This window comes from Sus scrofa, chromosome 16 (genome assembly GCF_000003025.6).
Source record: "Sus scrofa isolate TJ Tabasco breed Duroc chromosome 16, Sscrofa11.1, whole genome shotgun sequence".
Classification (NCBI taxonomy): Eukaryota; Metazoa; Chordata; class Mammalia; order Artiodactyla; family Suidae; genus Sus; species Sus scrofa.
Window position 1 is genome coordinate 53,846,659 of NC_010458.4, and position 27,692 is coordinate 53,874,350.

The 27,692-nt window shown below is 48.7% G+C and overlaps 1 protein-coding gene across 4 annotated transcripts in view; it reads right to left on the reverse strand.

The window, feature by feature from the left end:
* Positions 1-27,692, reverse strand: part of DOCK2 (dedicator of cytokinesis 2) — a 405,461-nt gene that overhangs the window by 3,411 nt on the left and 374,358 nt on the right. For all 4 annotated transcript variants that reach the window (XM_021076635.1, XM_021076633.1, XM_021076634.1 and 1 more), the window contains 9 exons: positions 25,624-25,765; positions 20,347-20,428; positions 18,633-18,717; positions 17,830-17,916; positions 13,672-13,848; positions 12,244-12,327; positions 3,886-4,023; positions 1,897-2,024; positions 654-816 (listed from right to left, as the gene is read on the reverse strand). In XM_021076635.1, coding sequence (XP_020932294.1) covers positions 654-816; positions 1,897-2,024; positions 3,886-4,023; positions 12,244-12,327; positions 13,672-13,848; positions 17,830-17,916; positions 18,633-18,717; positions 20,347-20,428; positions 25,624-25,765 — 1,086 coding nt within the window. The remainder of the gene's footprint in view (positions 1-653; positions 817-1,896; positions 2,025-3,885; positions 4,024-12,243; positions 12,328-13,671; positions 13,849-17,829; positions 17,917-18,632; positions 18,718-20,346; positions 20,429-25,623; positions 25,766-27,692) is intronic.

Consider the following 27,692-nt stretch of genomic DNA (forward strand, 5'->3'; position numbering starts at 1 on the left):
TTTCCAGCCTTCTCCCCCTGGCAAGAGGAGCCTCTGAGGCCTACTGGGAAGTTTGTGGAGGCTCCTTTCATCACCGGAAGGCATCTCAGCTGGCCCCTTGCCCTTTCATCTGGCAGCACTCCCTTTCCAGGACAGCAAGTTCATCTTCCCCTCCCAGGCTCCCAGAATGCTTTCAACAGAACTTTCTTTCATGGGGAAGCTGAGCTTGAAACCAGGGCTGCCTGGCATCATCTCAAATAGTTATTAGTTTCTAAGAAAGAAACCTCCTAAAGTCAGGGCAGGGAGAATTTCCTGTCGGCATCCCCAGCTGGGCTCCCACAGGAGGAGTGCAGTGGAGTCTGAAGTCAGTGGTTAGGACAGTCCTGAGGTTGGGGACAGCTCTGTCACTCAGTGGTGGAACAGGCGGCTTCTCCCCAGCCTCGCATGTGATGGTAGAAAGGACAAGAGTGACAGCCTAGGCTCAGATCCCACTCTGTCACATCCAGGCCATGTGGGCGCCAGCAAGCACTTCATCTCCCTGCTGCTCAGACGCCACCTCTGCAACCCCATGTCACTGTAAGAGCCAGGCCTGAGCGGAAGCCCCCGGTACCATGCTGGGCATGCAGGGGAGAGCTGCCGATGGTGCTGGAGGGGACCCTGCCTCGGCCACTTACCCGATTCTCTGCCACGGGCTTCTCATCCGCGAACACGACGCTGCTCCTCTTGGCTCTCTTCTTGGACCTCCGCAGCTTGACCTCAGGCAGCGTGCTCCCTGGGGAGATGGGCTCCTCTTGCTCTGCTTTCGGAGTCCTGGGAGGCACTAATTCCAGGTCGAAGCTGAATAGCAAGAGGGACAGCAGGAGACACTGCAGTTAGAGCTTCAGGGGAAGTGTCTTGCAGGGACCCAGGCTGACTGAGCTGTCACTAGGGTCAGGGAGTAGATCAGCTCACCTGGCAGAGTTTGGAGAGCCACTTGTTTAATTTGAAAACATGCAAAATACAGGGTAAAATAAAAGTGAAGGTGGTGAGCTCTGTGTCTGGTGATAGGAAGAGAAAAGTGGCTCTAATCATGGCTCTGGATTCAAATCCCTGCCACTTTTTAGCTGAATGACTTTGGGCAAATCACTCAGCCTCTCTGAGCCATGATCTCCTTTTCAGTAAGTGGGGGTGTTTGCAGCGACCCTGCAGAGTGGCCACGAAATGAGGCTGAGGACCGCTTTGCACGTTCTTGGCCCGAGGAGAGGCTGCGTCATAGCATCTGTTATGAAAGTCCTCAGGTTTGGGGGGTAGAGCGGAGGGCTCTAGGAAGGTGGAAGGGGGAAAGCTTTTCTTTCTCTGTCTCTTTTTAAAAATTGTTATTTTTTTACATTCTTTTAAAAAATATTCCTTTCCACTATGGTTTATCACAGGACGCTGAATGTAGTTCTCCGTGCTCTACAGCAGCAGAAGAGACTTGTGGTTGCCAAGGGGGAGGGGGCTGGGGGAGGGATGGAGGGGACGCTGGGCTTAGCAGGTGGAAGCTGCTACACATTCAGGGAGAAGGGTGTCTTGGGCAAGCAGAGGAAGCCCAACAGAGGTAAAGGCAGGTAAGAGGAGGAGCTCAGGGATGAGGGGTTGGGAGGGATGGAGCCCACAGGCAGGTGTGAGAAGGTGAGGCCCCAGGCTGGCTGATGGAGATGGCTGGACTGGGCGCTTGCAGGCTGCAGGCGAGTCCAGCTGGGTCCTCAGGAAAAGCCACCTGGGCCTGGATGGAGCCCCTAACAAGGAACTAAGCCTCGTGGGGTAGTTGTGAGGGCTTTAAGGAGGCAGCGGTGAGCAAAGGCTTTCAAACAGAAGGCCGGCCAGGGGCAGAGGGAGGCTTTGCTGGGGGCTGGGCCAGGGCAGGGGAGCAGGGGGCTGCCCGGGGTGGGCACTGACCTCTCGGACGTGGCTTTGCTGGGCGTGCTGCAGTCGGAGTTCATGGAAGCCATGGAGATGATGGACATCTGCCTGTAGGAACGCAGCATGGACCGGGGGCGGCCCACTCGCCTGTCCTCGAAGTCGGGCTGCAGGTGGGAGAACGGGGTGGTTAGCAGCCAGGCCTGATGCTGGGCAGGATCGGGGTAATGTGGCCGTGACCTTCCTTGCTGCCTCCCTCTTCTACCTGGGTGGGGTGGAGCTGTGGGGCAGAGCTGGCTGAGGCTCTAGGGGGTTATCTGATAAAGAATCTGTCAGGCCAGGCTCCTGGGAGGTAATGTCTAAATCCTAGCAATTCTCCCACGGACAGGTAAGTCTTTGTTTTTCATGGTGGTCCCTCGACGCGGATGAGAAGACTCTGATTGGGGGCTGGCCAGAAAGACCAACTTTGTGATTACAGGGCTGGGACTCTGAGCCGGATAATATTAGCTCAGCCTCCAGGGAGAGAAAGGGAACTGGAGATTGATTTCAGCCACGTGGCCAATGATCCTTTCAATGGTGCCAATGTAATGAAATCCAAGTACAAACTGCAGACACTTAGGCTAAGGTGAGCCTTCCTGTGCCAGCAGGTAAACAGGGTGATGGGTTCTGAGGACACAGAAGCTATGTGTTTGGGACCCTCCCAGACCTCACCCTATGCCCCTCTTCATTTGGCTGGACCTGATTTGTCTTTTTATAATACAACTGCGATTGTTACTGCAGTTACCCCGAGGTACCCATGGGGGATGGTTCCATGACCCCCCAGGATCCCAAAGTCCAGGGATGCTCAGGTCCTTTATATAAAATGGCCCGGTGTTTGTACGTAACCTTGGCACAGCCTCCTCTATACTATACATCATCTCTAGATGACCTGTAATATCCAGGACACTATCAATGCCATGTAATCATTGTAAATATAAGGTAAGCGCGAGGTAAATAATCGTCAGCACAGCAAATTCAAGTTTTGCTTTTTGGAACTTTCTGAATTTTTTTTTCCAAATATTTTTGATCCTCAGTTGATTAAGTTCTATTTGCTCTATTAAGCAAATAGAGAACCCACCGATAAGGAGGGAGGGCCGACTGCTTGAGTTCTGTGAAGTTATCCAACTTGAAAGGGTGGTGGGACTCTCCAGATATGAAGCTAGTTGGTCAGAGGTGCAGGTGGCCTGGGAATCTTGGTGTCTAAAGTGAGGGGAGTTGGCAATTTTCCCCTTAACCTATGCGATATGACCTAACTCTGGGTGGTTATCATCAGAATTGCACTGGGGTGTCATGAAGGGAGTGTTGGAGGAGGCAAGCTGTCTCATGGAAAAACTGTTGGCTAGGAAATAAGAGACCTAAGCTCACCTCTGCACTTTCCAGTAACTCACTTCCCATCTCTGGGCCTCAGTTTTCCCATGTGCAAAAATCAGAGGGTTGGGCCACGTGGCCTCTGAGGAACCACACAGCCTTGATGTTTTAGGACCCCTTTCCAGGGAAGAGGAGAAAGAAGACGTCCTATGAGCACCAGGCCAACAGCCTCTTGAGGCCATGGAGCTTATCAGTGGCCCAAGGCAGTGGATTTGGAGGCCAATGGAGACACGTGCAAATTCTGATCTATGCTCATGTGTTACGTAGCCTTTGGCAAGTCACTTAACACCTCAAAACTTCCAGAAGAGATACAAGGGGTTAAAAATCATTACTGGGCTTGCTGTGAAGACTGAATGACCTAAGTGCTTAGATCAGACAGGCACATAGTAGGTCCTTCATCAAGGGTGCTTTTATTAGTAGTAGAGTCCCTTGAGTGCTAAGGCCTCGATACTTGGTGATCATATCCGGCTGACTTCCGAGGGACCAAGTTTACAGAAAGCGTCCCTGGATTGGTCCTGCCATTGCTGGCCCTCAGGTTTTTCTCCTCCAGGGCAGCTTCCTGGGCTCTGACGGCCTCATCCTCCCAGTCCCGCCCACCCTGGCCAGGGGGACCACCCGTACCATCTCTCTGACGCCATACTCCTTCTCCACCTTCATTTTCAGGTTCTTGAAACACTCCTCCATCCGGTCATGGAAGGGACGCAGGTTTTCGGACACTCTTTTCTCATGGATCTTAATCCCAGCTCCCAGGAAGGGGATCTGGAGAGAAAAGTGGTAAATGATGAGCCAGAGGCTGGCTGCCTGGCCTCACAGAAATGGCTGAAGTCGAGTCTGCCTGCTGAGAACTGAAGGAGGGCATGGCGGCCTCTGAGACCCTCACATGGGCTCACCGACCCTGGGAAATGGGAAAGCTGCCTCCTTGGGGTTTGCTCTGAAAACAAGACCTCTAGGAGAAAGACGTCCAGCTGCCTTTGCCCCACAGGAGAGTTGGACACTCCCTCCGCCCCCCTCGCATTAGAAGCTACATGTTAGGGAAAGTCTACCCCTGGTGGGATCTATTGAGGGGCAGAGTGTGAGACCAGAGGAGAGCAACCTCTGTTGCTTTGACTTAAGCCCAGCCCAAGAAGTTCTTGGCGAGGCAAAAGGGAAAGTATGAATGTCAGAGGCTGGAAGTCAGGAGAAGGGAAGGACTAAGTGGAAAAGGAGGAGTGGACGCAGCTTGGTCTTACAACACAGGAGCTCCAGTAATATGACCTATGTGGTTGCTAAAGAAACACAAGTGGTAATATCTCAATTAATATATGTTAATATTGGCTGTTAACCAGCCAATAGGGAATTTTTTTAAAGTGATGTAAAAGCCTTGGGAACATCAGAGGGGAAGAGATGGTTGATGTGAGACGGTTAAGCTCTTATTTATCAACAGAGGAGGTCAATGGATGCTATCTAATTGGTAGATACAGGGACAATGGGCAGCCACATTGGCCACATGAGGAGGGAACAGCTGGGAAAGCCAGTGGTGTGACTTCAGGGAAACATAATGAGGGCTGCAAAGTGTAGAATATAGATCATTTTGAAGACAAAAACTGTTTCCATGATGTTGACATAAAGACATGCTGCCTCCTTTTCTTGGAGGTCTCCTGGAAATGGCAAGGTGAAGGAGAAACTGAAATTCAGTGAAACTAGAAGATAGGTGTGAACCGGACTCACAGTGTGTCAGGTGGAAGGTGGATGGAGAATGGTAACTGACCTTCCAGAGCAGGGGAGGAGGTGGGGATAAGAGGTCAATCTGGGTTAGAAGGGGCTCAGGGATTAGAGTTGCCAAGTATCCCAGAAAAGCTAGAGTGAGTTGAGGGGCTGCAAACAGAGGGATGGGTTGAAATTCTGGGACAGAAGCAATTAGATGGCAAGTCACTGCTTCACCTTGTAGCCAAATGTTATACTTTCCCACTTTCCCAAGAAGCAGAAGCTTATCCTCTGCAACAATTAGAAGAAAGAATTCTGGGCTGAGGGGTACCAGGCACAACAGAGGGCAGGGATGAGACATCAGAGGAAATAGAGGGGTGAGGGAGAGTCTGCACACTAACAGATAGTGAGACCTTCACCTCCCTGTCCCCCAATTGCAGCAGTGCAGTAGCCAGGAGTAGCTTTGTATGCAACAGCTTGAAAGGTCTGTGGAGAAAGTGAATGGCTCATGTTATACAGGCATTTGTGGGTCAGTTACCAAATGCAGTGCCATCCAGGTGACAAAGCCCTCTCTCAGGTGCACAGAGATTCATTCACCTTTTTCAGTGCCTCACTCTTAGCTATGAACAGACTGCCAAGGATCACCAGGCATTGAAGGAAATTCTCTAGTATGAAATACAGAGATCAGAAAAGATTGGAATAGATAAGGGGAATAAAAGCAAAAAGGGAGGAGAGAAGGAAGGGAGGCTGGAAGGAGGGGGAAGGTAGGAAAGACTGTATGGACTAACTCAGAGGAAACAGAATGAAGAGAGCTTAAGAAAACATTATTTTAAAAAAAAAAGTTAATACATAGAGAAATAAAAGATTTTCTATCCATGGAACAAGACAAAGATTTTATTTTGAAAAGTAGGGAATGATAATGGAAATACTACGTGCAAAAACTAGTGAGATATAGTGCAAGGTATAAACAGAGGTACCTCTAGTTTTACATATTAGAAAGGACAGAAAATCAATTAGCCAAACATCCATCCAAGATATTAGTAGAACAACAACAAAGTAAACCCAAAGAGAGTAAAAGGAAGGAAATAATAAAATGGTAGACGTGAATGAAAAAGAAAAAAACTTACAACATAGAGGAGTGACAAATCCAAAAGTTGGTTCTTTGAAAAGACAAAATATTAATAAACCCCTTAAAAGACTAGTCAAAAAAAAAAATAGAAGGTACTAATAACTAATATCAGGACTTAAAAAGGAGTATCATTATGGGAAATGTAAACAGTATAAAAGATCTTAAGAGGACACTGTAAAAAAGTTTATATCAATAAATTCAGTATTTAGATAAAATGGAAAAATCGCCAAAAATAATAAAATTTACCAAAAAGGACACAAAAGAAAATAGGAAATCTGGAAACTACTTAATTAAATACATACTTTGAAATATTCTTGGCTGTATGGCTTCATGACAAAGTCTAGCAAACATTTGAGGATAAGGAAATGCCATTACTACACAAACTCCTCCAAAATTTTTTAAATAAGGAATAATTTTCAAGTCACTTTTTGAGACTAGGATAACTTGGTTAAAAAAAAATCAAACAAGGATATTATAAAAAGGAAAATTATAGATGGATCTCTTTTGAAAATATATACAAAAATTCTGAAGAATATATTAGCAAATAGAATCCAAGAAATATATAAAAATGATAATACATTATGACCAAGTAGGATTTATGTCATACATGCGAGGTTGGTTTAAGAGTCCAAAAATCAACTAATATAATTCAATGCATTAGCAGAATAATGAAGAAAAACAATATGAGTATCTCAATAGCTGAAGAAAAGCCACTGGAAAAATAAAAAATCCATTCATGAAAACTAGAAAACTAGGCATAGAATGAGACGTCATCTCATTCTAATGTCCCACTCTGTGAAATGTGACTGTTGCCCTGATGTGGGAGACAGATACACTCTCTCTCTCCTTACATTTGTCAGAGGAATAAGGCAAGAAAAATAACCAAAGAGTATAAGATTGGAACAGAAGAAGTAAAACTTTATATTCACAGATGATATGATTGTATCTGTAGAACATCCGAAAGAATATACAAACAACTTGACTATTAAGTGAATTTACAAAAGTTGCCGGATACAAGGTAAACATACCAACGAATTGTGATAATATTGACAGATAGAAAATTTAAAAAATGCCATTTTTAATAGAGCTAAACATATCAAATACTAAAGCTAATAACATAGTGAAAGACTTTTACAATGAAAACTACAGAACTTCACTGGGTGAAATTAAAGAATTAAATAAAAGGAGAGAGATTCCATGTTCATGCATTGGAAGATTCAATGTCAGTAAGATAGCAACTCTTCCCAAGTTAACCTACATATTTAATATATTCCTAATCAAAATCTCAATGTGTTTTGGAGGGTGTGTGAAAATGAGCAAGCTGATTTAAAAATTTATAAACATAAAAAGGACTAAAAGAACCAAGACAAATTTGAAAAAAAAAAAAATTGCAGTACTCTCACTACTAGATCTCAAGACTTACTGCAAAATTACTACAGTAATTAAGAACAGTATGGTATTGGTATAAGCATGGACAAAGAGACCTATGGAATAGAACAGAAAGTCCAGAAATAGACTGACACATATAATCACTTTATGCCAAAGTTGGGGGAAATAATCATCTTTTCAACAAATGTTGCTGGAAGAATTAGAAACCTATACAGATAAATAATGTACCCCTCGGAGGTCCCACTGTGGTTCAGTCGGTTAAGAATCCGAATGCAGTGGCTCCAGTTACTATGAAGACGAGGGTTTGATCCCGGGCCCAGTGGAGTACTGGGTTAAAGGATCCGGCATTGCTGTAGCTGTGGCACACAGAGGTCACAGCTGTGGCTGGGATTTGATCCCTGGCCCAGGAACTTCCATATGCCATGAGTGCAGGCATAAAAAATTTAAAAAAGGAAAAATAATTTATCCCTTATTTCATGTCAGTCAAAAATGGATCATATATTTAAATGTATAGGCTAAAACAATAAAACTTCCTAATAAAACAAAGGAGCATATTGTCATGATCTTGGGGTAGTCAGAGATTTCATAAAGTGGAAACGAAAGTGATAATCATTAAGAAAATTGAAAAATCGTCAAAATTATAAACTTCTGTTCTTCAAAAATACATCATTAAGAAAGTAAACAGACAAGCCACGGACTGAGCAAAGATATTTGCAATGCATATATTTGACAAAGGACTCATATCTAGAATACATATAAATGCCTATGAATTATTGATAAAAAGAAACTCAGTTAATAAGTAAAAGATGTGAACAAACACTTCACAGAAAGGTTATTGAATCAGCGGCTAAACACTTGAAAAGGTGATGAACCACCACTGCGTGCAAAGGAAATGCAAATGCAAATTATACCGAGATATCACCTCACAAGCCCCAGAAAGACTGGAATTAAAGAATGTGTCACCGAGAGTGTGGAGCAGCTCAGACTCACAGAAGTTGTTGGTGAGAGTGTAAATTGGCTCAGCCGCTTTGGAAAACTGTTTCTGAGTATCCAGCAAGGCTAGGGCAGCGCGTATGACCCAGCACTCCCACCACCACATAGACAGTGAGGGCACAACAAGAAGGTCACACAACGTTTTGCATACTATCTACAACCTGGAAACAGCCCGTCATCAACAGGAGACTGAATAAATACACTGGAATATTACAGGAATGCTGCGGAGTTACACAGTGGATAATACTTAGAAATAAAAACGGGAAACTTCTCGGACGTGCAACAGCCTGGATGACTCTCAAAGGCAACATGTTGAAAAAAAAAAGAAGAAGCCAGATGCACAGTAACACATACTGTATAATATCGTTAATATGATGTTCCAGAAGAGGCAAAACTAATCTGTAGTGACAGAAGTTTGGCTGTATCTGTTAAAGCCTGATATTTTCATATACTGCAACCAAGCAATTCCATGCCTAGACATACACCTGGCAGAGACTGTGCATGGGTGTGCCCAAAAGACACATACAAGGATGTTCAGAACAGCATTACTTACAACAGCCCCAAACTGAAATCAACCTAAATCTCAGTCAGTTGGAAAATAAATAAGTATGTATGGTTATGCAGTTCAGCTGCATAGACTATTACACAGCAATGAAAATGATTTAATGACTGCTATGTACTACGAAATAAATCAAATTTTTTTTGGCCATGGCCGTAGCAAAGGGACCAGGGCCAGGGACTGAACCCACTTCACGGCAGTGACAACACTGGATCCTTAACCCACTGAGCTACCAGGGAGCTCAAGAACAAATCAATTTTAAAATACAACATTAAACAGAATAAGTTAGACACAAAAGAATAAACACTATGTGATTCTGAAAATAAACCAAAGGAAACAATAATATTTAGGAATGAGTGCTTGGGTAGTAAACACCATCTTTATTTTTATATTTTTGTCTTTTTAGTGCCGCATCATGCATATGGAGGTTCCCAGGCTAGGGGTCAAATTGGAGCTGTAGCTGCCGGCCTGTGGCCACAGCCACACCACACTAGAGCCACATCTTCCAACTACACCACAGTTCACAGCAACGCTGGATCCTAAAGCCACTGAGCGAGGCCAAGGATCGAACCCATGACCTCATGGATACTAGTCGGGTTCGTCACCACTGAGCCACCACAGAAACTCCATTAAACGCTATCTTTAAAAAGCAAGGAAACGATTACTATAAAAGCAGGAGAGTAGTCAGCCTTGGGGAGGGCTGGCAATGACTACGAGAAGGTGTGAGAGGAGAGGGCCTCTGGGTGCTAGAGGAGTTCTACTTCTTCATCTGGTGGTGGTCACATGTGACCGGTCAGTGTGCCATAAATTTTTGCTATGTGCACTTTTCAGTATGTAATATTTCATAAAATGTTTTAAAGAAGAATATACTGTAGACATCTTTCCATGCCGATAAATATAGAGAAAATCTTTTTAAAGAAAATAAACCAAGAAGCAATCAGTCTCGAAATCCATGAACTCTTGAACACAAAACCTACTTTGCACCTCTAGCTTCTGTTGGGTGGCTAGAAGTACAAGAACGTTCCTCTTTGAAATCTAAGGGTCTCAGGCTTTGAGAAAATCCGAAGCGAATCTGGCTTGGCCAGACCAAAACCCAATCTATAATTAAGCTCCAAGAGGGGAGGGAGGGAGCAGGAGCATTTCTGTCCAGCACTTTATTTCTGTTGCCTGGCACACAGTTGGGACTTCATAAGGATAAGCCGCAAGAATGAATGGAGTGACATGGAGGAGGAGGAGCTGATTGCCGCGTGTACTGTAAAAAGGTCATCTTCACTCCGAGCAGAGCAGCATCTCTTGCATGTTTAGGATGCTGGACTTTGGGTGGGAGGAACACGGCCCAGGGCAATGCCTGCGGCAGGGTTGGGAGTTAATGGGCCTCCTTAAGTAACCTGGCAGTGAGGGTGGGGGACGGAGCTAAGGCGAGGGCGGCCACTAGGGGGTGTTGTCTAAAGAGGCCTAACTAATGGCTCTTAAAAGCTGTTAACGTCCATCAAAAAGTGTGTTTTCAAAGTCTCCTTTCTTGGCTTGTGGTGCCCCTCTATTAACTGCAAGACTTTGGAAAATTTTCCTTAGAAGGCACAGCCTGGAATCAGCTGTGCTGTGAGGCCACAGTCCAGTCCGTGTCGTGGGTGCAGTGGATACAGCTCCGAGAGTTCATTACCAGGTGACAGGCCCTGCCCAGGAGAGAGGCCCAGGGCAGTGATACAGACTGAGAAAGACACCCAACAACCCCCACAGTGTGTGATACATAGCCTTCCCTGTGGCACCTCAGAACAGCTGAGGAAGGAAGCCAATCAAAGGGGGGCCTTCCTATTCCCATGCTGGGCCTGGGCAGGGGCAGTATCATTATTTGAATGCTGAGGGGCATCCTGGCCTTGGAAGGCTGGGGCCCTTGGGGATGTTTGGGTTTCACAGGTGACAACACACAGTAAGAAGGGAGAGAAAATTCCAGACACACAAGATGCATTCAGGAGAGGGCGACTGTGCAGCGCTTGGCGGTGCATTTTTAAGGCCTCACTTTGCATAAATTGGCAGAGGCAGAGAAGGCCCTGAATTAGGAATCCTTATTTTAAGAAAAGAGGCTGCACCCAATGCTTCTCATTCCCTGATTTCCCTAGAGTAACAAAAACTCCCTACCACAATAGCTTGCTTCGCTTTGCACGGAGACTGGCAAGAAGGGAGGAGAGAGGACAGGCAGCTGCAGACGCTGCCCAGCCCGCCGTGCCTCCCCTGCCTCCCACCATCGTGCCCTTGGAGCCCATCCTGCATCCTGAGCACCCCCTGGTCCATGGAGAGCAGGGAGGTGGTTGAGGAGGGCTGCTGCATGCCTCACGGGGAGCCTGGTCCTCTGAACGCCTCTAGGGAGCAGGTCTGGTGGATTGTTTCTGCTCTAGGGAGTGGGAGAGAGAGAGAGATGCAGGGAGAGAAAACACAGGGGAGGAAGCCAGAGAAACAGCGGAGAAGGAGGGAGGGCGGTGGAGAAAGAGGAAGGGAAGCAGAGCCCGGAGAGGTGAGAGGGGGAGGCAGGGAGAGGCAGGAGCCAGAGGGGAGGGGCAGAAGCAGAGAACTTCCAGGAGAGGAGGAGGACAGAAGGAGGTCCTGCGGACAGAGGGACAGGGTGCCAGGAGGGGAGGAGGGATGGGAGACACGTGGAAAGCAGGAGAAAGCAGGCGGGAGGGACAGGCCCTCCAAGGCTCAGGAGGGCTTAGCACCTTGTGCAGAGCGCAGGCCCTTCTACCGAAGACCAACCAGACCAAGGCCTGGATTATTTTCCATCTGAGCATTATCTGCAACAAACTGGGTCAGTCTGAGAAGGAGGAGAGGTGGGGGTGGGGCTGAAGTTTTCTATTACCTGATTGGCGGGGGCTGGGAGGGGGGACGTGGCTGGCAGTAGGGGTGTGGGAGCCTGGCTTTCAGTTCAGGCCCACTGGGAGAAGCCACCTGCTGAGTTCCACAGCCGACAGGGGTCTTAGCAACGTGCAGCCGCACAGCACGGCTGTCTAGTGCCAGTGGAGCGCCCCAAGGGTGCAGTGCCCCAAGTTCTGTTCCCACGATGCACTGCTCGGGTGATGACGGAGTCAGAACAAGGGCCAAAGGGCCAAAGGGCAAAGGCCAGGTGGACAGGTGAAACTAGGCCGTAGCAGCCAGTGGCTAGCAGAGGGCAAGGAGAGCAGGGAGCGGCAGGGAGAGCCAGGGCTGGCTCCTCCCCAGTCCAGCTCTGCTTTACCTGCCATGCAATCAGGTCCTTGAGGCGACTCAGCTTGTCCTGGTCCTCGGGGTGGTCCCTGATGTACTCTTCAGTGAAGAAGGCCTAGGAGGACAGACAGACATTGGGGGTTTCCTGTTCCTTTGGCATGGACCCCACAACCCAGCTGTCTGGCACTGGGCAAGGATCCCATTGGAAAGGGCAGGAATGAGGCGATTCCTGCTTGGACAGGCAATAGTCAGGGACCACTAGGCACTGACATTTGCCCTCTGGAAGCTCCGACCAGTAACCACTGGGAAAGGGTCACGCACCCCAGGGAAGTAGTTCTTCCAGTGGGGTCTCTGGACCAGCAACAACAGCATCCCCTGGGAATTTGTCAGAGACGCAGAGTCTCAGGCTGCATCCGGACCTACTGAATCAGAACCTCTGGAGGTGGGGGTGGGGGTGGGTGAGGGCAGCTGAGTGTCAGGAAGCCCTGCAGGGGATTCGGCGGAGCATCCAAGGCCGCACTGCCCCTGGGGAGAGACTCCGTAAGGAATTTCACCTGGGGGGCTTTCCAGCGCGCCTCCCCAGCTCCCTCACCGTGTGTGCCCTCGGCAGCCCCGGCTCTGCGGGGCTCGTGTTCTCAGTGTGTGCACATGTGTGCAGACAGTATCTTATCACCCCTCGAGGCTGCACAAAGAGTTCCCAGTGGTGACCATCTGAGGTTCTCGAGGTTAGCTGGAGGGACGGACTGGAATCACTGTCTCTGAATTATACTGCTGTGTGTGTCGTTTTCTTAGTTTTCCATCAGTGGGTGACAGAGAAAAGAGAATAGGGAACCCGTCGTGAGATTTATGAGAAGGAGGGGTCCATTTCCCCCTCATAATCCCATTAATGTTTGGCCGAGGTGAAAACCAAATAAGGCCTTCCTGTTCTATTTCAGTGATGGGAAAAGCTATGTCCCTACTGAGAAACTGTTATTCCCCTCTGCCCCCGCCATGGAAAATGTGATTCATGTAACTGATGGCCTTCCCCTTCTTGCCATGGATACCCGGAGGCTCAGAACAAAATCTGAATGTGTGGGGATCTGTGGAGGGAGCTCCTGAGCTGGATATCTAGATTATATCTAGATTATAACAGCCACCCCCTTGGAGTTGACCTCCCACCCCCTCGGTATTTTCACAGATTCTGGGTTTTGTTTCTTCCCATTTGTAGAGGTCACTTCCATCACCAGGAGAGGAGATGGCTTTACACGAGCGGCATGCACGTTGACTGGTGGCACGTGATTTTTATGATCTGGCTCACGGTCACCCCCGAGCCTGGGATGGAGGGTGAGAGGGAGGCTATGGGACCTCTAGGTGTCCGAGCTCCAAACAGCCACAGTAAGATGAGTGGCGGCTGTGTCTGCTCCTGGGCCCTCCTGCCACCGCTCTGGCCCCACCAGGGCCTGGAGAGGGAAGCCCTCACCTTCTCATACTTGGCGAACCCTCCCATGACAGCCGGGTCCACGATGCCGTTGAGGAGCATGGAGAGCGGGTTGATGGGGAGGCTCTCGTCACTCTGGTACTGGTTGATCATCATCAGGATCTTCTCGTTGGCCGTGGACATGGTCTCGATGGCGTTCTCCAGAGGGCTAATCGTGGTCTGTGGGAAACAAGATTGCCCAGAAGAAAGGGCCTGAGTGGGCACTTTGAAGTCAGACAGAATCGTTGGTATTGCTTGCATTTGGGACTGGAATTCAAATGAGGCGATGCTCCCCGAGGGGCTGTGGCAGGCCCTTGTGGTAATTGCTGAGCTCCGGGACCGTCTGCTGTCTGGGGAGAGACGGGCTGGATTTCTGCCTAGTGAGCAAGGGATTTCCCTGGGGAGCTGGAGGCAGGAAGTGTCAGGCATTCGCTGGGTTTCAGGGACTGGATATGCTCCAGACAGGGTTTTTCTTCTTTTTTTGGTCTGTTTTTGTTTTTTGGCCTTGCCTATGGCATGCAGAAGTTCCTAGGCCAGGAATTGAACCTACCACGCCACAGAAGGGTTTTTCTTCTTATTACCTGGTGAAATAGGCTCCAATTCAACCCATCTGGTATTGGCTTTGTACCTACTATGTGTGAGCACCTAGCCAGAGGGATTAGAACAGCTGGTGATGTGATCTCCCAGCCTGGCCCATAGCCGGTCCCCAGACTGGCGGTTACATGGTTTGCTCCAAGGTAGATTTGGTTTATTTGGAAGAATAAAATGAAACATCTCTTCAACACCTCTTAGAAAGCACAATAAACAGAGTGCCATCAGGTGCTAGCTGGCAAAACAGTGGTTCCCTAGAGCTTGAGATCTTCTTGTTTAAGAAGTCGGCAAACTTCTTTTGTGAAAGGGCCAGATGCTGCCTGTGGCAACAACTCAACTCTGTGATTGTAGGAAGTAAACAGCCACAAGCAATATGTAAATCAGCATGCATGTTTGTTCCAGTACCGATTATTTATAAAAATAGGTGCAGGTGGGGTCTGGCGCACAGATCACTGTTTCCTGACCTCTTGAACGAAACGAAGCAAATTCAAACCCCTAGTCTCAGCCATCTTTTCTAGCTGTGTGACCTTGGGCAAGTTTCTTAAAACGTCTGAGCTTTAGTTGACTCATGGGTAAAATGAGGAGAAGAAAATCTTTTTCAGAGAGTCACTGGGAGGCGCTGTTATTACCTCCCACAGGCCTCAGGACAGGGAATGGCAACGGTCCCCAGGGAGGAGGGGTGGTGCTATGGGGCTCGCCTTCTGGGGACGTAGCCAAGATCATGCCAGATAATATGACACTGGACTCACTGTAGAGGGTGTTGTTTTTGGTTTTGTTTTTTCAATTGTACCTGCTAGTTACTGTAACTCTTGGCTACACGAGAAGGGCAGAACCAGTCTCTAAAGCCATGTTCTTGGTCATCTTTTTATAACCATGTCCTTAAATCCCTGTGAAATCCTAGCCTCCTCATCTCCTTTCCCTGTTTCTGGACATTTTTGTCTCTGTAGGGAGAAGGCCCTGGAGGCTGTGTGTGTGTGTGTGTGTCACTGTCACCCTTTCTTTCTGCCACACATACACATTCAGACATGCACACACATGCCCGGAGCTGCAGAGGAAGGCTGCTTGGCCTGGTGGGGTCTGCAGCCTGTATTCCACAGGCTGGAATCCACTGCCTGGTCTCTGTCCACCACACAGACCAACCCCGCAGGCCAACCTCTCCTCCAAGCCAAGGTCTAGACTGAGTTCTAAGGAAAGTCTGCCACAACCATTTGGATCGAGCCCAGCACCACACCTGGATTTCAGTAATAGGCCGGCATGTCTAAGACAGCAGGCTTTATGGAGAATTATTAAAAACAGAAAGCTCTATTGACTGGCTTGCCTCCACATTCCTGAAGCTATTTTTGAATCCCCAAGCCTTATCCTCAGTACAGGCATCAGGAAAGGAGAATGAGAATGAAAATGCCTCTGGCTTCTCACCCCCAGACACCTGTGCACTCTCAGAGCAGCCTGATGGGGTCACCTATTTGGTGGGAGACCTGGGTGTCAGGAGCTGGTAACGAGGACAGCGGCGCTGACCACGATCATGGAGATGCCTCCGCTTAGCGACTGTCTCCTCTGTGCCGCCCCCGCTGCGGGTCACACACGTGCTGTCCCAACAACAGGGTAAGCCCTGCACCTAAGGGAACGGGGGCTGTGCCGGGAGAGAGCTCCAGGGCCCCACCTCCGGAGCCAGGCTTCTCTCCCACGTGCAGACCCAGCTCCGCTACCAACCTCGCCTGACACTGGCTGTTAGGACCTGGGCAAGGGCTCCGGTCTCTGGTCTCTTTCCTAGGCTGAGCCTCAGGATCCTTATTGGCCGTAAAGGTGTACAGTCCTCGCCCATCTTGCTGTGAGGGGAATATGCGAGAGTCGGCCCTCCACACCTGGGGGCTTTGCATCCTCGGACTCAGCCCACTGCGGACACGGAGGACCAGCTGCACGCATTGTGCTTAATGCCCTTTTACGGAAGGGACATGAACATTGGCAGAGGTTGCCGTCCGTGAAGACTCTGGAACCAACCCACTCAGATACCGAGGAACGGCTATACTGGGATACTGTCCACACTTATCATGCACCAAGTTGTCCCCTGAATAAAGGGCGTGGGTAGTCTCTTCCTCTCCGGGGCACTGATCGTTGGGGTGGGCGGGAAGCACACACATGGAGGAAAAAGGAGAGAGTCCATCTGGGGGCCTGATGCGGCAGGTTCCAGTCAACCCTCGCCTCTTTACTAACCTTGAACAACCCACTAACTGGCTCTGCGCCTCGGCTCCCTCATCTGTAAGACGGGAGAACGGGATCTCTGCATTGCTGCATTGTTGAGGGGTCGAAACGAGGTCACACAGGTACAGTTTAGCACACGCTCAACACTGTCTGTCCATCTCATCAACGCTATCATATTTTCCTTAAGGTCTAGGCCACGCCTGTGAAAAGGACACTGAGGGGCCAGCTGGTTGCTGGGGGCCCTAAAGGCTGGAGAGGGTCGGTCTCAATGCTGATCATACAGCCGCCGGGCAATGTCAGCCAGACTGTGTCCCTTCTCTGCTCGTGGCTCCGGCTCACAGAGTGGGAAAGTCCAGGTCCTTATGGCGCCCACAAGGCCCTACAGGATCTGCTCCCAGATGCCTCCTCCTCCCCGCCTTGTTCTCATTCAGACACAAGCACGTTCTGTCTCAGGGTCTTTGCACTTGCTTTCCCTCTGCTAGAATGTTCTTCTCTTCGATTGTCTGCATGGATCACTCCCTCAGCTCCTTCAGGCTTTTGCTCAAAAGCCATTTGGCAGAGGCTTCCTCTTACCACACTACTTAAAATACCCCCTTCATCACCTTTCTCTTTTATTTTCCTCCATAGCAACTATCTCCTCCTGACCTAGTATTTATTTACTTCGCTTTTCAGTGTGTTGTCCCCACTAGAATGTAAGCGACGTTGCAAAATCTCTAGGTGCTTCACATGTGTTAAGTACTCATTAAATGTTCATTGAATGAATAGGTGAAAAGGACTCTCTGAATGTGTCCCTGCTTCTCAGGTTTCCTCACAGTCACTCTGGCCTTTCCTTTACATCCTGGGAGACCCTCAGTTGTTTGAGGACATGGAGACCCTGAAGTTTGTCGAGAAGCAAAATACATGCTATATGCACCATGGAGTCCAAATACCCGCATTGGAGCCAGAGCTCTGCCTCTGCATGGCTTCCTTTCTCTGAGCCTCAGTTTATTCAACTATAAAATGGGTTCATAGGGGAATTCTGCAGAGGGGCCCCAAAGGGCTGCTGGGCAGGTGGATATGAGAGGGAATTGTGTCAGTAGGGTTCCAGGCCCTCTGCCTCCCTGCTGCACACAACCACGGAAGCTCCCCATTCATCAGATTTTTTACTGGATTCTATAGTATCTTTCATTTGCAGGAGGAAAGAAAGAGTTATCCAATGCTAAAAAATACAAAAATCTGAAAGCAGGTAAACTGGACGGTCCTCAGGTCCCTTCCTGCACTGGAATTCCTAGACTCCTGCAGTGGCTTCGAGCAGCGTGTGTCCTTTTTCCAGTCATAGGGCTCCCCCTCTCCCCCCGGGGCTGGCTGTGGCCCTGAGGCCGGCGGACTCACCTGGGACATGTGAACCACCTCAAACCAGCGCAGGATGCCTGGAAGCTTGTACGCCGTCACAAAGGAGGTTCTCTCGATCCACATCGACTGTCCCGTGGGCAGAGGCGGCGAGGGCGGGAAAGCAACACACTTAGGAAACCTGGCCATCGAGTTTGGCAGGAACCCATTCAGGCCCCAGGCCTCCTAGCCACCCAGAATCTGGATAAGCACTGCAAGCCTCAGAAACTCCCACCTCACCCTTTAGAATTCTTTCTCAATGTCAAGTTTAAGTGTTCCCTGGCTTTAGGTCCAGGGAATTTTTAACCTGGGTCTCTCAACAGGCAGAATTTTTAGACAATATTGAATGCATCCACCTGCATTTTCTAGGGGAGGGTTCACAGTGTTCATTAGAATCTTAAAGGGGCAGTGACTCCCCAAATGTGAAGAATCGCAGTCTAAGGCAAAGAGCTGAGAGGGACTTGCAGCTGCCTCCTCGTGCCAGTCTCGGCCCTTGGGAATAGAAGACAGGGCCTGGCTGGGAAACGCAGGGGACACTGGGGAGTGTGAATTCCCTGTGGTTTAAAGTTGCATCTCGCGCCAGGCCTGGGTTATATCTTGAGAGTGGAGAGGCTCAGGAAATGAGAAAACAAACCCAACGGAAGGACTGGAGAAGGGGTGTCATCGCGCCAGTGGACGTTAGTTCTCTTTTCTTGGACTCTGGATCAGATGCCCTCCCGCCCTGATTCTGGCAGGTGCACATTCCAGTTGGTAAAGGAGGCCCAGGGAAAGGATCAAGGCCGCTGAAGGGTCGGGGAGATACTTACAGCAAACTCGTTCTCAGGGTCGACAGTCCCCTTGCGCACCGGCCGGGAGTAGTGGAACTTTTGCACATAGTTGGATTTATAAAAGCTGCAAGATAGGAAGAGGCTGAGGCTCCTGGGAGCAAAACCTGACCTGACCCTGTACTGTCCAGGGAGGCCCACTGCAGTAAACTACAGGCCTGGCAGAGTTCTAGCTGTAGCATCGTAGCATCTAAAATTAAGCTTTCCACATAAGATGGTTTAGAAGCTAGCCAATCTTAAGCCCCTGTGAGAACACAGCATCCTTTAAGGTACCCAAAAAGTTGGATTTCTATCAATAATGTACACAGTGGTGACTGGGTCATCGTTTCTTGAGATCTCAATGAAGGATCTGGACACACCTAAGGTCCCAGCCTAATGTCCCAGGGGTGTCTTCCAAGAATTTCTTTAGGTGCCCCAGCGCCTCCCCGAAGTCACTCTTCCTGAATCTCTTTGGAGGTTCTGGCATTGGGATGAGCACGGCACGGTGCCAGCTGTATGGTTGTCATCCTCTATCCACGGGTGCCTGATGCAGAGGGTGACGGGAGACTGAGAACTACATTGGCTCAGCTGCCTGTACTGTGTGAGGCAGTCTCTCCCTGAAGGAAATGGCCACTCTTTTCACAAAGCAGCTCTTGCTTCCAACAGGTCCTCCCAGAGCAGAGGCCTTTTTCTAAGACACTCAAGGTGCTAAACAGGGTACCTGAGCCTGAGAGGGGGAGCCAGACCATTCATCCCACTCCAAGAGTGGGGCAGCTTGTGCCACGGAGATCCCTCAGACTCCCTGCTTCATTGCCTCCGCACTCACCAAAATGTGACATAAAGCAGATGGATTCCTGCCTTCCTGCAGCTTCCTCTAATTACCCCCCTCTTATTTTTATTTTAATTTTCCTTTTCATGACCGCACCCACGGCATATGGAAGTTCCCAGGCTAGGGGCTGAATCAGAGCTGCAGCTGCTGGCCTACACCACAGCCACAGCAACACTGGATCTAAGTTGCATCTGTGACCCATGTCCCAGCTCTCGGCCATGCTGGACCCTTAACCTGAGCAAGGCCAGTGATCAAATTCAAGTCCTTGTGGATACTAGTAGGGTTCTTAACCTGCTGAGCCACAACGGGAACTCCCCCCACTCCTTTTCAAAGCCTCATCTGCACACATCCATTGTCAATGCACAATATGAACAAATGTTAAAAAGATGTCCCTTTGGAGAACATGCAAGAGAAGAACCCAAACCTGTCCTGGGGAAGCCAGTGACACCATAGCCCTCCAGTCATGTCCCGTAGGATGCATGGCTAGACTCTCTCACTGTGTGTTGGATCTATTTGTCTCCACCCTGCCTGTCTCCCGCCTACACACTCTCTGGCCACGGATTCCCTGGAGCCACTCTGGGATCAGCCTGAGTGACAGGCTCTCTATGTCCAGTTTGGTGAAGCCCCTTCCTGCTTCCTGAAGACTCACCCTACTGCAAGGTGAGCCTGACTTAGTTCTTCCCTGCTATCTCTGATGTCACCCTTCTCAGGTGCAGAGCCCAGATGGCTCATGGGGATAATGCTTCTCCCAAGAGGAAAAGGGAGAACAGGCTGGTTAAGGTAGAGAAGGGACTAGAAGGGCACCAAGGCTTGTCCTGCCACCAGCTCAGATTGGCGGCCCATGGATTTTCCTCCCCAACACTTCTTCCCCTGGGCTGTGGCACTTACTTTATAATCTGGTCAGGCACTGGCTTGTTCTTGAACCTCGGGTGTTCATCCAAGACGGGTTGGACGGTGAAACACTGGATGTCTGTGATTCCTGCTGTTAAGAGCTCATAACGTGTTGTCAGCCACACAGACAGTTCTAAGCACAGCAGGTCCCGGCTGAGACCTCCCAAGACAGTCCTTCTAGGGCCAGATTTTAATGAATGATCAACCTCAGGTTGATCACCTAGTCGGCAGGTCCTAGTGATGAGTTAGCAGTCCCTGTGGTGCTTGATGAGAGCTGCCTGTCACTTGCAACCCCATCCTGGGGCTCTGCTTCTGCTAACAGTGGGTTAGCAGTCCTTGATTATCATTATCATTGCTCTATTATCATTAACAAGAATAACAAGCATGTAGAGCCCTCAGTCGATTGCAGAACGCATTTCCCCAGGGTCTCCTCGCATCCCTCCAGTTTCTTTGAGCAGTGTTATCAAGGTAAAGCATACCTTCCAGAGACAAGGACATCAAGGTCAAAGAAGCTGGACAACTTGTTGAAGGTCACACAGTTTGGGAGCACAGAGCAAGGGTCTATATTTGGGTCTTTTAACTCAAAGCTCAGCTATCTTTGACTCCAGCCTTCTATTCAGCGTGGCCCTCCAACCAGCAGCATTGGCATCACCTGAAAGCTTGTGAGAAGTGGTGACTCTCAGGCCTTGCTTCAAACCTACTGAATCAGAGTCTGTATTTTATAAGCTCCTCAGGTGATTCATATGCATACTCCAGGTTAAGAAGCACTATTTTAGAGCAAGAATATACATGTCATTTTACACTCTGGCTCTGAAAGTTTGAGACTAACTGTCTGGGGCAGGAATGTAAGGCTGTGTCCAGGCTCAGTTGGAAAGAGTTCCGTGATCGATTAGTGATGCCTGCCATGGGCACGTGTTCCAGGAGAGGCACCATGTGGGCCAGCTCTTTATCCTGCCTATTCTAGACCCTTATTCACCATAAGTTGGTAATACAGCAAATCCAATCAACAAGGTCAGTCATCACTGGTCCCACCCTGATCCTTACTTCTCCTTCCCTATCTTCCATGGCTCTTTACCCATCTCTCTTCTTCAGGTATTCAAGCTTTCTCACCCCTCTGCTGTACCGATGAACACCATAACTCCAAAAACTCTTTTCCTGGGGTGACATTCCTGCCAACTAAGGAGTCACAAACTCCTCTTGTTAGCATTCAAGTATGCCACTATTTGAATATGGAGTATTCACATATTCCAATAGGTTCCCAACCCATTTCCCACCGTAATCTTGGAGCAGCCGTCAGATTCTGCTGTTCCCTTCGCTTGGATATGACCCGACATCAGCACCACAGCCCCACGTTCATTCAATCGACCCTCAGCCGGGTGTCCTTTTCCTTCCCGACCCTCCACAGCGTCAGGTCTGTACTTTGAACTCTTCTCTCTCCAGCTCCCCGACTTCTCCCTCCTACCCACCCCCACCAGATCGTCAGCTTTCTGACGGCAGAGGCTGGGATTATTTCACACATAAGAAAGAGCCCAAACCTAATTGCAAGTTAAATTCACCCCCTCCATAAACTTGTTCCATACAAATATGGTGGGGATTTAGCTGTTTTACTTCTGAAGCCTATTTCTGCATTAAATAAAAGTCCCTTATAGGGAGGTAGACAGACAGAGCCAGAAAGAGGGAGACAGAGAGGGAGAGAGAAGACAGGGCAAGAGCAAGCAATGCTTAACACAAACAGGTAAGCCCACTGGAAGGGTTTCCAGAACATTCAGGAAAATTGATTTCTTTCTCAAGCCATATAGTGAAGAGCCTTCTCTGGGAGGGAGATCCCTCCGGATAAAGTCTAGGACAGGACTTGGCAAACTATGGTCCTTGGGACAAATCTGGTTCACTGCCTGTTCTTTTATGGGTCACAGCTAAGAAGAGTTTTTGTACTTTCAAATATTTGGGGGAAAAAAAGAGTATGATGTGGGGGTTCTCCCATCGTGGCTCAGGGGACACAAATCTGACTAGTAACTGTGAGGACGTAGGTTCGATCCCTGGCCTTGCTCAGTGGGTTAAGTATCTGGCGTTGCTGTGATAGGTCACAGACATGGCTTGGATATGGTGCGGCTGTGGCTGTGGCGTAGGCCAGTGGCTACAGCTTTGATTCAGCCCCTACCCTGGGAACTTCCATATGCCATGGGTACGGCCCTAAAAAGACCAAAAAAAAAAAAAAAAAAAAAAAAAAGTATTACATGACATGTGAAAATGATATTAAATTCAAAAATCTGAGTGTTTACAGAGAAAGTTTTCTTGGGGCACAGTTATACCCATCCATTTTCGTATTACCCATGGCTGCTCTCGCACCACAAGAGAGTTGAGTAGTTGTGACAGAGACACGTGACTCACAAAGTCTAAAGCACATCCTATCTGGTCCTTTGCAGAGAAGTTTGCCAACCCCCATTTTAAAGAAGGGACTAAACCATGTCTGTTGGTTTTAGCAACTTGCCTTGGCCAAGAGGAGAATCCAAACCTGTCCCGGGAAAGCCAGTGATATCAGAGTCTTCTGGTGATGCCCAGCAGGATGCATGGCCAGAGTCTTACCATGTGTTAAATCTATTCATAGAACAGTGTGGAATCTACACATGGAACAGTGTGGAATCTATGCACAGAACTGGCCCCAAGGTTTGGGCAGAGAGGAGGGCAAGGGACAGGAGACATCCAAGTAAGAGACTTTTTTGCTTTTTAGAGCTACACTTGCAGCCTATGGAGGTTCCCAGGCTAGGCGTTGGAGCTACAGCTGCTGGCCTACGCCACAGCCACAGCAATGCGGGATCTGCAACCTACACCACAGCTCATGGCAATGCCAGATCCCTGACCCACTAAGCGAGGCCAGGGACTGAACCTGCATCCTCATCGATATTGTCAGGATTCATTTCTGCTGCATCACAATGGGAACTCCTGAGAAACTTTTGTTTTGTAATGTCTTCCCCTACTTGGATTCTTAAGTGAGAAGACACGAGGTTTGTCGCCTTTCCAAAGTGTCTGTCAACTTTTCGACATATGAAGGCAAGAGAAGAGAGCATAAAAAGCTCAGATTTTCATAAAAATCAGAACAGAGTTCAAATCCTAGTTTGATCAATTCCTGAGACCTGGTACAAGCTGCTCAAGTTTTTCAAGATTCAGTTTTCTTATTTGCAAAATGCAGAGAGTAACAATACTCAACTCCTAGAATTACTACGAAGATAAAATGAAACAATGCATGAAACATGCCTGGTACATGATGAACATGACAGAACGGACAAAGGGCATTCTGTCCATTCATCTTAAACAAAACGATAGCATTATAGAAAGAACCAGACTTTGAGAAAGACAGATCTTAGAGTTCAAATCTCATCTCCATGACTAACCAGCTTTGTAATCTTAGGCAAATGGCCTTACTTCTCTGCCCCGCGTATCCCTTCTCTATGAAATAGAAAAAAATTAATACCCATCTTACAGGGCTTTATGGAGATTAAAGAAATGGTGGTTATAAAACACCCAGCCTCATGTGTGGCATGTCGAGGACGTTCAGCGAATGTCAGCCCTGCCTCTTGCCCTCTCCACCTGGCTCCTGGAGCCGGATCAGGCCTGCGTGTGACGACATGGCTCGGTGACACACGCGCTCTCCTCCCACCACAAGTTAAAAGGCCAGGGAGCCGTTCGGCACCAGGATGTCCACTTGGAAAGCCCTCAGTACTAATCCCGTGTCTCGCCTGGGACCAAATTCACATTTGTAACCAGCCAGCCCCACCACCGGTTGAATTCCTCCTGCAAAGAACCCTGGTAGAGCAAGCATGAAGGGCAGGCGAGCATAATGAAAAGGTTACAGATGAATATTTATCACCCGAGGGGAAAATATTTGGATTAAGGTTCGGCAGGTTTAGCGGACCAGCCATGCAACCTGTCAGCCCCATTTTAAAGGCTGTAACTTAATCTGTGCTCCAGGGTGCAGCACCGGAGCCCTGCTGGGTTAACGCGCCCCTCCCCCCTCGCTCTGCTGTCTGCCTTCCCCTTGGGCTTGTGTGCTCTGGGCCACTGCGAGCCCTGCCCTGCCCCGCGTGAGCCCCATTTCCACCACCCTCTAGTGAACCACACTAGCATCATCGCCTGTCAGCTTGGCCCTCTGGGTCCAGGGAGCTGGCTCCGTCTGTGCATCCCTCCCTCCTTCCTCCTGCTATCTGTCCATCTCCTCTTTCTTTTCCCTTCTCTCTTGTTTTCTTTCTCTTTCTGTTAACCAGCAAGCATTTCTGGAGAGTCGGCCTTGGGGATTCCTGCAGTGGGTCTCTGCCCTCCTGGAGCTTCTGTTTTAGTTCTAGCCTACGAGTCCTTTAAATGCATAAAAGATGAAGACAGATGGAGACCAATTCTCAAAAGAAAACAAACAGGGTTTGAAATAACACAGGGCTGAAGGCTTCTGATCAGGTGACCAGGGAAGGCCTCTACTGGGAGGTGACACTGAGCTGGGATCTGATGGGTGAGAAAGGAGCTGGGGGAAAGGCATTCCAGGCAGAGGGAAGAGAAAATGCCCAGGCACAGAGGTAGGAACAAGCTGGGCATGTCTAAGGAACAGAAGAAGGGCATGAGAAAGAGTAAAATCAAAGCTCCTGAACAAGGTCTGTATCATCTGACCCCTGCCTGGGTCTCCAGCATCACCACCCCGGACTCTTGCTTCCCTTTCTCATGCCCTTCTGGCTACTCTAAGGGCAATGTGGCATCATTTCAGTTCTTGGAACCTCAGGACCTTTGTACATGATGGTCCTTCCCACTGTCTGGGACACTCTTCCCACCTCCCACTAACCCTGGGCTCATTATTCACCATAAGCATCACCTTCCTCCAAGAACCTTCCCTGGCCTCCCAAACACGGTACCCTGCAGGGCTTTCTTTTGGCACTGGCACACTTTTATAAAGGCATATTGTGACGCAATTAGTTGTTCACTGTCTTACTGTATAGACTAGAAGATCCCTGGAGGTAGGGCCATTTTGTGAGTGTCATTTCCAGAGCCTTGCACAATGCTTGGCAGAGTCAGGGCTTGACAGTATGCATCACAAGAAAGAAGGAACGAGTGAGTGAGTGAATTTATCAATGAAGGCAGCATTTAGAGTTCCTGGGATGGGTTCTTTTTGGATCCTTCACTGGACACTAGAATTGGCACCACTGCAAGGATTCTGGCAGCAGTTCTGAGCGCTATGGACTCAAGTCCTGGCAGGGCTGCCTATGCGTGGCCCTTGGCTGGGACATTCTTCAAGGATACACTGGCCTGGGGCGTTCTTCACGTCATCCCCGGGGGCAGAGGTTGTGTTCATCTTCTCTGCGTTGGGGAACTGGCTCATCAGCTGCATCTGGAAATCTTCTCTTCGCTCATACTCCTTCCCTCGGTAGATGAACACTTTGTTCTGCAAAGAAATGACACCCATCAGAGATCCCAGGGCCTGGGCTTGGAGGACATGGCGCAAGCAAAGCTAGGAGGCTAGGAGGCTGTGGCACGAGCCAGGGCTGTGGTGACCTCCTATAGATCTCTCCCATCACTGTTTCTTCCCAAGGGAAAGGAGGGGCTGAATTCAACAACTATCCAGCCAGGCAGAGCACTTTTTAAAAAAGATTGGTTCTAAAGGGAGAGGAGATCATAGATGCTGAGAACTTCCGCAAACCATCCTATATGCAGCTTCCAGAATCATTCCCCACTCAGCTTTCACCGTCGTCACACCCACTCTTCCCATTTACATGACCACATAGTTTCCCTCCTGCCTTTAATGGACCATGTGGGCCGGACCTGTGGGCTAGAAGAGACCAGCATTTGGGTCCCTCGTCACTTGGCTCCATGGAAACACACTCTCTATCCTTCCTGGACCACGTTAGCCTCTTCTAGACCAGTAGCTTTCAAACAGGGGGTGATTTTGCCTCCCAAGGGGCACTGGCAATGTCTGGAAATACTGTAGGTTATCACAGCTCTGGGGAGGGGCACTACTGGAACCTAGTGGGTTGAGGCTCAGGAGGTTGCTAAACATCCTTCAACACACAGGACAGCCCCACAGCCCAGAGTTATCCGGCCTAAAATATCCATAGAGATGCAGCTGAGAAACCCTGTTCTGGACCATAGCTGTGCCACTCTGCTGCCCCCAGTGGCCTCTGAATTCTTCTGTCTAAACCCACAACTGTCACTGACCTCTATGTATCAGTGCCTCCAAACCTAGCCCCTCATCACAGAAGCCTATGAGCCTTGCAGAAGTTCAGATTCCCAGGCCTCACTCCAGAGCTGCTGAAATGAAGCCTGTGGGAGTGGCGCCCAGGAACATGGACTTTCAACAAGTGCCCCAGGGGGTCGTGATGCAGCAACAGGTGTGGGAAGTCATGTGTCTTCCATGGAGGAAACCCTCACCATCTGCTCTGCAGCCCGAGGTGCTCACTCCTGAGGCCCACTCGGACTTCCACATCCACTGGCAACGGTGAGTGGTTTGGCCCCTTGACCAGACTCAATCAGGTGAGGTCAGAGAGCAGATTTTCTGTTTCTTTGGTATCTCCTTGACCTCAGGATTGAACTGTAGACTCAAAGGCCAGAAGGAAAGCCTTTGGCTGACCCAATCCAATGCTCTCCGCGATGAATGACGAATCCATGAAAGCAGCGGTTCAGACGCTGTGCTCCAAGGATCCCTGAGGGTCCCCATAACCCATCAGAGCCTCACAAGATCAAAACTCTTTTCATCATAACAGGAAGATGCTGTTTGCCTTTTTCACTCTCATTCTCTCAAGAGCGCACAGCAGAGTTTTCCAGAGGCTGCACGATGCGTGGCATCACAACACCCTGAATGCAGAAGCAAGTACAGGAGTCTAGCTGTCCTCTCTTAATCCAGTTTGCAGAAATAGAAAATAATCTAACTACACAGATTTTTATTGGAAAACATAGCCATTTTTTTCATAAAGCTGTAGTTTATGTTGACCTATGATGGGCTTATTATTGTTACTTTTAAATAAATGGATACAGTTGACCCTCCATATCCTTGGGTTCTGAATCCAAGGATTCAACCAACTGTAGATAAAAATATTTGAAAAAAAAATCCAGAAAGGTCCCAAAAGCGAAACTTGAGTTTGCTGCACTCTGGCAACGGTTTACACAGCTTTTACATTGTATTTGGTATCATAAGTAATCTAGAGGTGATTTAAAGTATTTGGGAGGTTATATGTGAATGCTGCACTATTTTACATAAGGAACTTGAGTGTCCTCGGATTTTGGTATCTGAGAGGGTCCTAGAATCAATTCCCCATGGATACCAAGAGATGGTTGCATTTAACATTCTTCTTAGTTTTAATTTTGAATATGGTAGA